This window comes from Xenopus tropicalis, chromosome 3 (assembly GCF_000004195.4).
Source record: "Xenopus tropicalis strain Nigerian chromosome 3, UCB_Xtro_10.0, whole genome shotgun sequence".
Taxonomy (NCBI): domain Eukaryota; kingdom Metazoa; phylum Chordata; class Amphibia; order Anura; family Pipidae; genus Xenopus; species Xenopus tropicalis.
In genome coordinates, this window is record NC_030679.2 from 48,455,093 (window position 1) to 48,468,314 (window position 13,222).

The 13,222-nt window shown below is 36.6% G+C and overlaps 1 protein-coding gene across 1 annotated transcript in view; it reads left to right on the top strand.

The window, feature by feature from the left end:
• The first annotated feature begins 4,482 nt into the window (after positions 1 to 4,482).
• The window catches only part of nr1h4 (nuclear receptor subfamily 1 group H member 4), a 43,723-nt gene continuing 34,983 nt past the window's right edge, over positions 4,483 to 13,222 (top strand). Inside the window, exons 1-2 of the mRNA XM_002936845.5 lie at positions 4,483 to 4,627; positions 12,932 to 13,076. Coding sequence (XP_002936891.3) covers positions 12,992 to 13,076 — 85 coding nt within the window. The 5' untranslated portion in view covers positions 4,483 to 4,627; positions 12,932 to 12,991. The remainder of the gene's footprint in view (positions 4,628 to 12,931; positions 13,077 to 13,222) is intronic.

Below are 13,222 nucleotides of genomic sequence, written 5' to 3' on the forward strand. Positions count from 1 at the left end.
ACCATTAGAAAAAGGTGGCAGCCCTAGGGGAAATTCTGTGGCATTAGCAGACTGGTCAAAAAACATCCAAGGCACTATGACCTTGCCCCACTGCTTCCTACAATCTCCCACAGTTCATCCTTTTACTTATACATTATTAATAACTGAATTACAATACTAGTCAATGATGCAGTCATTTTCATGTACTAATAATTTGCACGGTGTGTTTATTGGAGGAGTTAAGAATATTTTAGAACTTAATGTAAAAAGCTTTCTTAGCTGTTGGTAATCCCAGCATTTATATCAGTATTTTATAATCTGTTATCTATTGTAGATAACCCAGCAATTTCTACTGATAAGATCATACTTTAAAAATCAGATTAAATATGTGAATTAAGCTCAGACTGCCTTTCGTTTGTAATCATTGATCTGGACTCTGATCATCTTCAGTTTTTCTTTAGAGATGGTTGTTAAATGAGAACAGGTAAATCATTTCTAATTGATTTTAAATCACATATTCATAGTAGTGATTAGGATGAACATTTGAACAAGTTGTAATTTAATACTTAATGTTTTTCTAGTAGCATATAAATTCTTTTAGCATAGTGTCATGATAAAACACAGTATAAGTGATGGATTCATTTCTTCTGGGTCACCTAGTGCAGGACAGAATGGTGCTCTTTTAAAAAATTTTAAAAAAAACTATCTATCTATCTATCTATCTAGCCAGAGACTCATATATATTATACACATATACACATATACTAGTGGTCAAAATATGATGAAAAATAGCCTGAAAAATTGTGAAATGATTACAACATGAAAAAGTAATGGGAAAGCGTAGAGCTGTAAATATATAAATTTTACATGATATTCTAATAATTTGTTTAAAATAAAATGCACAAATGCACATCATGGCACGATTCTAGCTAACTGTATAAAAAGAGTATTCTCAGTGATCACAGATTCTATGTGAAACGCACTGGTGGTATAAATGTAACCTTTCAAGCAATGGCACATTATTGTAGTGTACAACAGAAGCGTGTTTCCCAATCTACTAAATGGGAATCTGTTGCTGCCAATATACAGGTGTTTTCTTTATCACTGTTCCCCATGAGAGACCCCAGCATTCAGGGTGGACTGTGCCACTGGGATACCGGGAAAAATCTGGGTGGGCCTCAATCCTACCTGCCACCACTAGCTCCTAGATCAGAGTGGAAGTTTTTTTCTCATTTCAAAGATTGGGAGAAAAATCAAATATAGCCGTGCTTTCCTGTGTGGAATGCACAGCCATCTTTAATTTTTTTTTACAGCTTTTTTAGCTAGGCAGAGAGACAAGCAGCACATGAGAACTGGAAAAGAATGAAAACTTGTGGTAATGTTTTCAATCTGGTCATTTACTGGCATGTGTTTGGGTTAATGTAGTGCTTATTGTCCATTTATGCAGTGACCTTACTGGCTTGTGTGGGGTTAATGGAGTGCTTATTGTCCAATTCCAAAGTAATCTTACTGGCATGTGTGGGGTTAGTGGACTGATGACAGACCATGTCTGCAGTGTTCTTCTTCTCGAGCACAAGTGTGTGATGAAGGAATTTAATTTAAATTGCCTCTCTTTTCTTTCAAGCTCTGGAAAGGCTTATGGATACACAGAGAGGCACTCGCACATCATGCCTATTGCCCCTTATCATAAACAGGAAGGAAGAATACATTCCCCAGTTGTGCTGCACAGCTGAAATGTTGCTGTTACTGTTCATAGTTATGAATAGCATGCATCAATGCAATAAAGAAGAGAAGCATTTCAGTTCTTTGGGAGGTGATATTAAAGGTCAACAAGAATTTTGTGTCTAGGGCTAATATGCTGATTAGCCATTTCCAACAGTGATTATAGTGGCATTTTTGGGATTATGCTTGTTAACCATTTTCTGTTGTGATTATACCATCATGTCTAGGTAATTACAGCTAAAGGGAGAGACAAAGTGTTAGTGGCCTAAAATTGTCAGTATAGTATTATGCTCAATGCATTTTTTGCTTCACTTAGGCACTATTTTTTGTTTGTCTTTGTGTATAATGCAGGGTGGACAGTAGCAACAGCCAGGGGATGGGGGTGCAGAGGGCACACTTATGTGTTTGGTGGGCTCCTGGGGTGCAGTTCTCTGCATTCAAACATCCCCATATGCTATTGTTCTTAAACATTCCACTGTGAAATGGTGCAGCCACTATGGTGTCATGTGTTGCTAGCAATACATTCTATTTTTCTAATAAAATGGAAACTGAAATCTACTGTGCTTTTCCGGCAGTGCAAATTCTACATTGCAAGCAGTTATAAGGGTAAAAGCCATTAATTGTTGAGTGAAGCTGAAACAGCTAGAAGACAAAACCAAACTACGTTTGCAAATCTGTAATATAATATTATCTTTGGTACAGGTATGGGACCGGTTATCCAGAATGCTCGGGACCTGGGGTTTTCCGGATAAGGGATCTTTCCTTAATTTGGATCTCCATGAGTTAAGTCTGCTAAAAATCATTTGAATATTGAACAAACCCACTAGGATTGTTTTGCCTCCAATAAGGATTAATTATATCTTAGCTGGGATCAAGTACAAGGTACAGTTTTATTATTACAGAGAAAAAGGAAATCATTTTTAAAAATTAGAATTATTTGCCTATAATGGAGTCTATAGGAGATGGCCTTTCCGTAATTCGAGAACTTTCTGGATAATGGTTTTCCGGATAAGGGATCCCATACCTGTATTATATTAGGTAATGTGAGAACTGGACAGAACCTGTTAATGTACATGCAAAATAACCTTGTCAGAAAAATGTATTCCTTTATAATGCTTTAATAATGCTGCAGACATCTCTTTAGCTTCTGAATCACACGCTCTGTTAGTACATCTTCTTTTAATAAAATTGGAAAATCATCTGCTTATCTGCCAAGCAGTGGCCAGTTTAAGGCATGTTTGATAAGATTACATGTGATTGGCAATAAAATTTAAAGATATGCAGAACATGATAATGGTGTAGGCATTTTACTAATCAGTGATATAGAAGAGGTGTAGTGAAGTTTATTGCAGGGATTAGCCTGGTCATCAGTTGAGAGCAAGTATTTTTTTGCCAGAAGCCTTGCCAGCTAATACAGTACAGAGGGGTGAGGGACATTACTAATAAACTGGTAGTGCAACAATATTTGTATTTCAACCCTCCTAAAAAACAAAATAGGAAATAATTAAAAAAAAATATATAGATGAAATAGGATCCAGCACTCCAGTGCATACTATTTATCTTTTTCAAAGAATGATAAAGGTTCACAGGGGACTGAATAGTGCTGTGCTGTGTCTCTTTCTTTCTATCTCTCAGAGCCTGGCAGAGAAATACAGGCATCCCACCACCATCTTCTGGTTTGAAGCCACCAGACCCTCACAGCCGTCGCACATGCCAGTCATATGGTGGAGAATACTGGGTGGCAACGAAAGTATGGAGCAACACACTTTTAGAGCTTATGGCATATAAAGTATTTTGACAGACTGTCCCAAATCAACAGACACCCCTTCCAGTTGATTTCAGTGAAAAGCACCAAAGCTACCCCCTCAGCCCAAGACTCTCTCCATATTTTATTAGTGGTACTTTTTCAGAAATGTTTTTTCACTGGGATGTGAGAAATAATTATTGCTTTGGGGGTTCTTGTATACTCAATATAGAAATTGCCTTTACAGCATCTGAGCATTGACAGTGCTAGACCAGTAAAATTGCTGGACTAGTCAAAGCATTAGACGTTTTACTGATCCAACTGTAAAAGGGACATGAATGCAATTTATTCCCCAAAAATAACACTAAACAAAGTTCATATATCCATTCTTCTAGTTTTGTAATGAATTATATGGGGTTTAGGTCCACTCTTCATTTATCTTTCCCTTTAGGCCAAGTTAAGACTGTTGCACACCTAGCACAATTACCTCATTTAAGGCACAGTGCAGGATTTTAGTGCCTCAGGATTGATTAGCTGAATTGTTCAGTGTGGGAATTTTATGTTAAATGTTTGAAACTAGATCCTGGTAGCATCTTGGATAACTGGCAGGGTATCACTACAGAAATCCAGTAAGTTGTGAAAGTAGAAAACACAGACTTAACCATGCACCAGAAATGGTTCTTTGTCTATTTATTATAGTCACAGGGTTGACACCTCTATGGCTATAAAAAAAAAAGCCAATTTTTTTATTTATGTTTAAATGTCTGTAATTTGTATTTTCTCTGGGCATTGCTTCTGTTCCTTATATTAGCTACTAAAAGCATTGTGGCAACAGATAACTCCTTTATTTTGCTGCTTTGTTTACAACTATGTACTGTAACCACAATTATAAAATGTATATATAGATGAAACCATGCACCACATGTCTCCCCTCTTGTAAATTTGCCATTTAACCTGGAAGTGCTTTGTTTCTGAGAATTCCAGATCTGTTTATTTAAAGACAGCAGTTAATGATTAAGCTGCTCCTCTACTAAACAGCAGCAGACCATTGGGACAGACAGTACAGCATGATTCTTACCTCTGCTCGTTCCTAAATTTTCAAATCCCAATCTAACGATCCCATGTTATTTGTGACTACTGGATAACAATTTAAGTGCTGAAAATAAGGCAAAGGCAAGTTCGGTAAGTGACATTAAGCAAACGATTTGGCTGATCACAGACTTACTAGGAATGACCTGTAGTACAGGGTAGAACATTCCTATTTTTGTTTTACTTTTTGTGGTTAATTTTTTTGTTAAAAACTGTCATAATGGATGAATTCATCTAAAAATTCTTATTCTTATTAATGCTTAATACAAGAACATATTTCAAGCCAAATTTAAAAAAACAAGGTATAGCTTAATTTTAGAGCATTTTCTTAAAAAATAAAAGGAAAGAAGAAATAATATATTAATGTTATAAAAAGCAAAATAAAATGAAGAAAGTTTTGTTGCAGATTAATTGGGTGTCTGTATTCCTTTGAGGAAATTATTTTTATTTTATCAAATAATGTAAAGTAGCGGTTGTAGTAATAAAGTTATATATGTTATTCTTTCTTCCCCTACCTGAACATGACATGAAAAAACATGAGAAAAAAAGTTACAAAAGCAGCCATACATGGTTCTTTTTATTATGTCAACTTGGGGATGTTTAAGTTGTATGTTTTGTATGGCTTTCTGTTACCAAGTTAAAAAAAAAAAAAAGTACAATTGTCTTTTTATGTTCTGGAAATGGCTGAGGGCACAGGGTGGCACTGGAATCACTCCCAGGTTATGTATCTATCGAGACCATTTTGTTGTTGTGGAATAAATGGGGATGGTTGACTCATATACTGGTGCCAGTAAGTGTAAATGTTCTTTAGATATTACGTTTGCATCATCCTTTCGGTGTGACAACTGATGATGTGGCCATTGAGCAACCCAGGCATTATCTCTAATACAACATGTGTAGTCTGCTTGGGTCCCTACTTTCCAAACTCTGCAGTCTGATTTTCAATTTGAGAATTTACAGTAAATATTTATTTTACTAAAAAGAAAACATGAAAAACTATTTCACTAAGTTTACAAATTTGTAGGGTATAATATTAATGTCAGTATAGGACCATTTGTTTTTTTTTTAAATTAGAACCGGTTAGGGGAGCAGCACATTTTATATATTTTACAGCTCCATAATAAATTTGGTAGATATACTAGCATTTATTAAAACAAATACAGGCAAAATAGGTGTAATCAAAATGAGTCTTTTATAAGGTTTTAAAATGATTGTGGCTATATCCAAATAGGTTGCACTCCCAGTTTACCTTTTTTTCCATAGGAATAATAGGTAAAATCAATAAAGAATGAATGAAGGCTGTCATGAAAGAATGCAGTCTGAAAGGAGGTGCCAGTAGATCACTTAGACTCTTATGGAAATGGCACATGGGATCATTTCCAGTGTAAAATGTACTAAATTAATAATATAATTTAATAACTGCAATAAAATAGTCAGGCATATAATTGCATAATCAATAAATAATGAGAAAACCCAGTGGGCTCTGGCCCTCCACTGGGCCAGAACGAATCCCTGCGGGGAGCTCCCTGGCCCGCAGGTCCCTCTCTCCTGACGCGCCTAAGTATGTACGTTCCGGAGTTGGGTGAGCAGTGCGGCCTGGGGCGTTTGTGGGGGCCACTGTGGGGGTCCCTTGGGGGCTTGTGGGCCCCTGGAGCGGCATCCCCGGTGGTCCCTACACCCCACAGTGCGACCCTGGATAGAAGAATTAAACTATTAAAGATTACCAAAAGTTTGGGTTGTTTATTCTGGAGAACATGAGTATTCTTTATAAGTACATTAGATAAATAAACCAGTGGCCTCCCCTATAGACTTGAGGGACATCATTTTCAGTTAAAGCAACATAGGGGGTTCTTCACAGTGAAGGTATTATGGAATGCCCTGCCAGGTGATATTATGATGGCAGAGGATGATTTCTTGAACAAGAATAAAAATCTAAGGCTATTGTAATGTTATTACCCACAGTTAGTTAGTATAGGTATTGGTAAATAAAATTTATTTATGTGAGTGTATAGATAGGTCAGTAGGAGTATGTGTATATATGTGCACTGAAGGTTATTTTGATGGGGTTGAACTTGATGGACTTTTTATTTTTGCTACTCAAATGACTATGTAACCATGTAAGTATCACCTCACAAAAAGTGGCACAAGGACTGGTCAGGGAATTGCAATATAAGTCTGTGTTTGTTTTTCCAGTTCTTAACTGACACTTTGATTTTGAGCTACCTAAATATACATTGTTTAAAGAGCAATAAACAGTACTGTGTACTCTTGGAGCTAGACAGGTTTTTATAATGGATACTATACAAATTAACTTGTCATACAGAAATATTGAGCCTATCGATTACTTACTGTATATCCTTAAATATATTTATTCTGTGCAAAATAAATAAATATTTTGCTTTAATACTAATTTGTATATATATATATTTGCAGCAGTTATTGCAGATCAACACTTTCTGATTTTTATCCTACTATCTAGCAATAGACAGTGTATTCTGTAAAATGTGCAGCAGAACTTCAAAATCCTAGGCTTGTGAATTGAAGAGACTTGGCAGACCGTCTCTCTAACAAATTAATAAGACCTGAGTTTTGAAGTTCTCCTGGTAGATTCCGATATCTGATCTGATGTTGTATATGAGAATTACCAGAGAAGAACCAGCAGTAGCAGCTGAACATTAGGTGAGACATATTGTGTTTGCATTGTGTTTGACCTTGAGCGTTACCTTACCTACTAATGGACAATAAATGTCCACGTTAGACATCTTAATTCACCAGACTGAGCTCACTTCTATTATTTTACAGCAAATTAAGTAAATATGTAGAGAAAGAATTACTTTGTTAAAAGAATTTCCTGTAAAGTATGTAGTACATAAAGTACTAATACCGAGCAGGTAGAATAGGAATAGGAGCATTAGGATAGGACAATACGCCAACTTTCTTGCAGTAATTCAATGTTGAAGGAATGTTCCCTACATTCTATTCCATTCTAAGTCCTGCCCTACTATGAAGCCCCTCAATTTCCAGTCATTTAAATATGAACTGTAAAAATTAGCTGTACAACTAAGCCATGCAAGTGATAAATGCTACAGTAAGTAAAGGTGGGCATACACGGGCCGATTTTAGCTGCCGATATCAGTCCTTAAAGTGATACTGACACCAGAAATTAAAACTTTTTTACATCTTTCATAACATTGTCTTTGCATGAGCTTTATAATTTTGCCATAAATGTATTTCCTGAGGCTTTTACATTTCCTATCTGATCCCCCATGTTTCTCTATGAGGGGGCGGCCATATTTGTGCAGCAGGAGTCTGTTAGCATTAGAAGCTATAACTGACAGGCTGAGAAGGGACAGTCAGGTTGGCAAAACAGTCAGGATTAGGAACTTTAAGTAACAATTACTCACACAGGCAGCCCTATCAGTGAAAAATGATCAACATGACTTATAGGTAGCTTTTTATGTATATTCATATTTTAAAAAGTAGTTTTTTCGTGTCAGTATCACTTTAAAGTATATGTATATGAATATACATAAAAAGCTACCTATAGGTCGTGTTGATCATTTTTCACTGATAGGGCTGCTTTTGTGAGTAATTGTTACTTAAAGTTCCTAAACCTGACTGTTTTGCCAACCTGACTGTCCCTTCCCAGCCTGTCAGTTACAGCTTCTAATGCTAACAGACAAATATGGCTGCCCCCTCATAGAGGAACACAGGGGATCAGACAGGTAATGTAAACGCATCAGGCATATATTTTAATGGCAAAATTATAAAGTTCTTGCAAAGACAATGTTATGACAGATGTAAAAAAAAGATTTACTTTCTGGTGTCAGTATCTCTTTAAGACCAATTCAGGCAGCTAATCTGCCCATGTATGGGCATGAATGACGGGCCTCCCCAACCGACATCTGGCCTGAAATCACCCAGATCTCTATCGGGCAGGTTTGATTTTTCCATTGGATCAGGGTCCACAATGGCTTATTGATGTGGTCCTCAAACTGACTGGGCCTCTACCCCCCATTTTTTATACCCTAGGGCCAAATGACCGAATTAGCCCGGTATCACCCACCCAGAGGTGGGCATATCAGGAGAAGATCCACTCACTTGGCGACCTTACAAAGCAAGCGGATCTTACCGTGTACATGCCTATATCTTTTGGATGTTTGTGTTTGGCCTCAGTTGCCACGTAGATAGCAAGTTCTGTCAGGCAAGGTCCTCTTTACTTCTTTAAGGAGGGTTCTCTTTGCTCTCCATAGTAGGTGAGCTAAACCCAAAAACTGAATTGATGTAAATTTACTCTGGGTGCTTTTAAGAGCACATGTGATTTTATGGTAATAAAAATTAGTACTGAACTATTGTGGAGTTGGCCAGTGTGGAATGTGCACCTGAAAAGATTCTACATTGGTTGAAATGACAACAATATAATCTGATGATTTATTTACAGAATAAGAGTTGAGGAGATAAGACAATTAATATCAAACCCAAGCTACAGAATAGTCTTACGAAACCTGAGCCACTTGACTATTATCAGCTCTGTATTCAATATTAAATTGGATGAATAAAATGGAAAATACTGCCTATCATCATAGTACATCTTCATATCTCTCAGGCTGTAGGGTTATAAAGTAATAACTTGCCATAAAGATAAAGCCCACTGATCTTGACTAACATTCTAAAGCTGGCCATACACGTGGCGATCTGACGATGTTTCGTGCGAAACATCGTCAGATGTGCCACACACCATGAAAATTACACCAAAAAATTAAAGAGCTTTAAAGTAATAAAAATATAATGCACTGTTGCCATGCACTGGTAAAACTGGTGTGTTTGCTACAGTAACACTACTATAATTTATATAATAAGCTGCTGTGTAGCCATGGGGGCAGCCATTCAAGCTGGAAAAAAGGAGAAAAGGCACAGGTTACACAGCAGATAACAGATAAGTTCTGCAGAATACAATAGTGTTTTATCTGTTATCTGCTATGTGCCTGTGCCTTTTCTCCTTTGAATGGCTGCCTCCATGGCTACATACCAGCTTATTATATAAATTATAGTAGACTTTCTGAAGTAAACACACAACTTTTACCAGTGCAGGGCAGCAGCACATTATATTTTAGTTACTTTTATACACTTTTATTTTTTGGTGTTACTGTTCCTTTAATTCTGGTAGAAAATGTGGCTATAATATAACAAAGTAATAACATTAAACATTTATGGGGTTGTGTAATAAAAGGTGCTAAGTGTGACCAGGAGTAATAACCCATAGCAACCAATCAGCAGGTAGAATTTAATGGTCACCAATTTAAAAGCATTTAGGGGTAAACATTGTAGGTGTAAATGCATCACTTATCATGATAGATTCCCTTAGTAGGAGAAGGGTAGAGCACAGAAGATCAATTGTTTGCTTATTGACTCAACTTTTGAGGGAAATCGCTTAACAATAATGCTTGATGAGAATAAAGGGTAATTACATTTATCTTTGCATTATTACTGGATATAATGCTTTGCCATAAGGGTGTAGACTATGTTTATTTTCTAGGATTGGAGCATGGAGCTTCAGTTACTTCAGATGAGAAACAGAAATAAGAGCAGAATGTACTAATATGCATGAAACTACTGAGCATTCTGTATAATCTGCTGTCTGGAATGTTATGTGCAGCATTAACTTTAAGTAATAGATGTCAGAGATGTTTAAATTAGCCTTTTCACTTGTGTGATATGCTGCTAGTGTCTGCTAATTACACTGTAAGTTATAGAAATAAAGTCACATTTTTCAGAGTTAAGTTATCCAAAAACCCTAAACAACTGATAAATGAATAACTGATACGTGAACTGTCTTTGAAAAATACACAGGCGTGCAAGGAGACTAAAGGGAATTATTGGTAATTGCAACATAGGATGTGTATCACATGGCAGGGTACTGAAACACACAAATGGGAATCAGGTCAAGACAGTTAAATAGTAATTGACATTAAGTAAACATTGTGACAACTGGCTTATATAAGAAAAAATGAAAAAAATGTATGGCTAAAGCAATTTTTCAGTATGAAAATATGTATTAACATTACAGAATACATAGATTTTTTGCTATTTTAAACAATGAAAAAACTGGCAACCAACAAAGGCCATTCCATATACTGATTGGTGTATAGTAAAAACTTAATGTGCAAAGGGATTTTAAAAATTGGTAAACTATATTGATGTGATCAATGGAACAATCACTTAGGGTTTAAATGAGGGGTTGAAAGCACTTAACAACTATGATGCATGCTTCTAGATACTTTGGCAATACAGCTAATCAATACAGAGTTGTCATTTGAGATTATGAGCCATTGGGATTAGGGGAAGATATTTGGGGCTACTATATACTGTATATATATATATATATATATATATATTTATTTATTTATATATAAATACACTATATACAACCTTGGCTCCGAATGAAGCCAGCTTGATTTCACTATGAAATACACCTACCCTCCCTACTGAATAAAAGGAATACTGGGTTATAATTAAATTATACAAACATATTATTTTGGTGTTTTTGTATAGATTTGTGCAAATTAAAACACTGGTGAATGAGATTTGTGAGCAAAATGATCCTGATATGTACCGTATATACTCGAGTATAAGCCAAGGTACCTAATTTTACCTAAGAAAACTGGAAAAACTTATTGACTCGAGTATAAGCCTAGGGTGGGAAATGCAGCAGCTACTGCTAAATACCAGTACCAATAAAATTACATTAATTGAGGCATCAGTGGGGTATATGTTTTTCGATATTTATTTCAAAGAAAAACAGCTCTGTAAGCGGAGAAGAGGGTCAACAAAAACAATATGAGTACTACCCCACGCTTATTGCACCTGGCAAACTGGCAGCAGACCCAGTCCCGGAGGAGATGTAAGGGGAAATAAGTATTGCTAGTGGGAGCCTAGGCCTAGGCACTGGAGGATCTGGTTGCAGGTGGCCTAATTTGCACACAAAGGAGAGAGGGTGCTAGTATAGAGGGACCCATGGCACCCGACTCGAGTATAAGCCGAGGGTGACTTTTTCAGCACATTTCTGAAAAACTAGGCTTATACTCGAGTATATACAGTAATATGTCAAACAGCAATTTAAGGCACAGATGCTGAAAAAATCAAGTAATGCAATTTTCAGCTCCTGTGTGAAGTATGCAATTCTAATACAGAGGTACGGTATGTCTCTCTGACTCTTTTTGCACTTTTCTCTGGATCACCTAGAGCTTAGGAAGAACTGAGGTTGAACTTGGTGACTTTTTTCTATGTAACTGTGTAAAAGGTCTTATATGAATATTGTCAACACGTCTCACCCTGAAACGTCACCGACACCTAGCAATTAAAGCAATAGGTGTCAGAAGGCATTGCTGTAAAATGTTCATCACCAGAACACACCAAATGTAAAGATTTATCTTAGAAATTGAAAAGGAATTGAAATTAGAAATAATTGCAATATAATATCTCGTGTTATATCCCTATTTCATTGCAGAAGTATGAAGAGATCTGACTTTAGTCCAGCTCCATGGATTCTCAGTGCTTCCCTCTTGAGCTTACTAACAGTTCTAGTTGCCAACCCACTGCAAATCTCTGCATCACTTTTTTCATGAGGTTCTAAGACTCCAGAACTCTCTCTACCAAATATACATAAAATTTACATTCTAGACGGTGGGATGGCATTGCAGGGAAATGAGTTGCCTTCGAAAACGGAGATTTGTCATGGTGCGACTAATCTACCCGTGTGTCACGGCCCTTACACATACATGAGTCTGTGCCTCTCTTCTTACCACAGATACAGTATAATGGCATGAACTGCATGCTAGCTACAAAGCTAGGCTACTTTTTAGCAGATATGGGAAAGTTTCTTGTCTTTCAACCAAATTTTACATTAAAGTCCTCCCTGTGAGTTTAAAAACAGCTGAGCAAGACTAGAAAAGAAAATTATCACAATAACAAACAGCAAGAATATGCAGGAACCTGTAATAACTGCATGACCAACTGCATGAGCAACTTCCTTCACCTCTTGTAAGAACTGGCAGTGGAGCAATGTTTAACCTTAGATATAAAGCCAGGAGTGGGTGTGTGGGCGAGTCTTGCCAGGAAGGGGTTACTGCTGATAAAAGTGCAGCTTCATAGAAATAAGCAGCTGTGAATATTGAATGTCCAGTTGCTTATCACTTATTGATTACTGTTTAATTACAGGGCCATGGTAGATCTGGAATTTCCCTTGGTAGTATAGTTATTTAGGCATAAATTAAAATATCTGATTTTTTGATATTTGGTACTAAAGATATTTTGTCATAAAATACCTACACAGATAGGTACTAATGCATTTATTAATAATGATTAACAACTAATGTATATGTTTCTTTAATGTCGTAGGGCCAGTGTATTGTTTTTATTTCAACTGTTTTGACGGGAAATACACTGTAAAACATCTGGATGGAATCTGAAATCGATGAAACCGGATACTCTCAGCTCTCATTAGACTCGGCAATTTCTGTGCTTGACACCTCTGAATTCATTGGTAGGTACACAAGTGACTTGGAAACCTACTGTACAGGAAACATATGTATTTGCTTATGGCAGACCTACGCAAGACCTTATCTGTCCCACAAAATCCTGTCACTAGCAGATTTTACTTGGACGTTGTAGAATCTGAGCCTCCTTGCT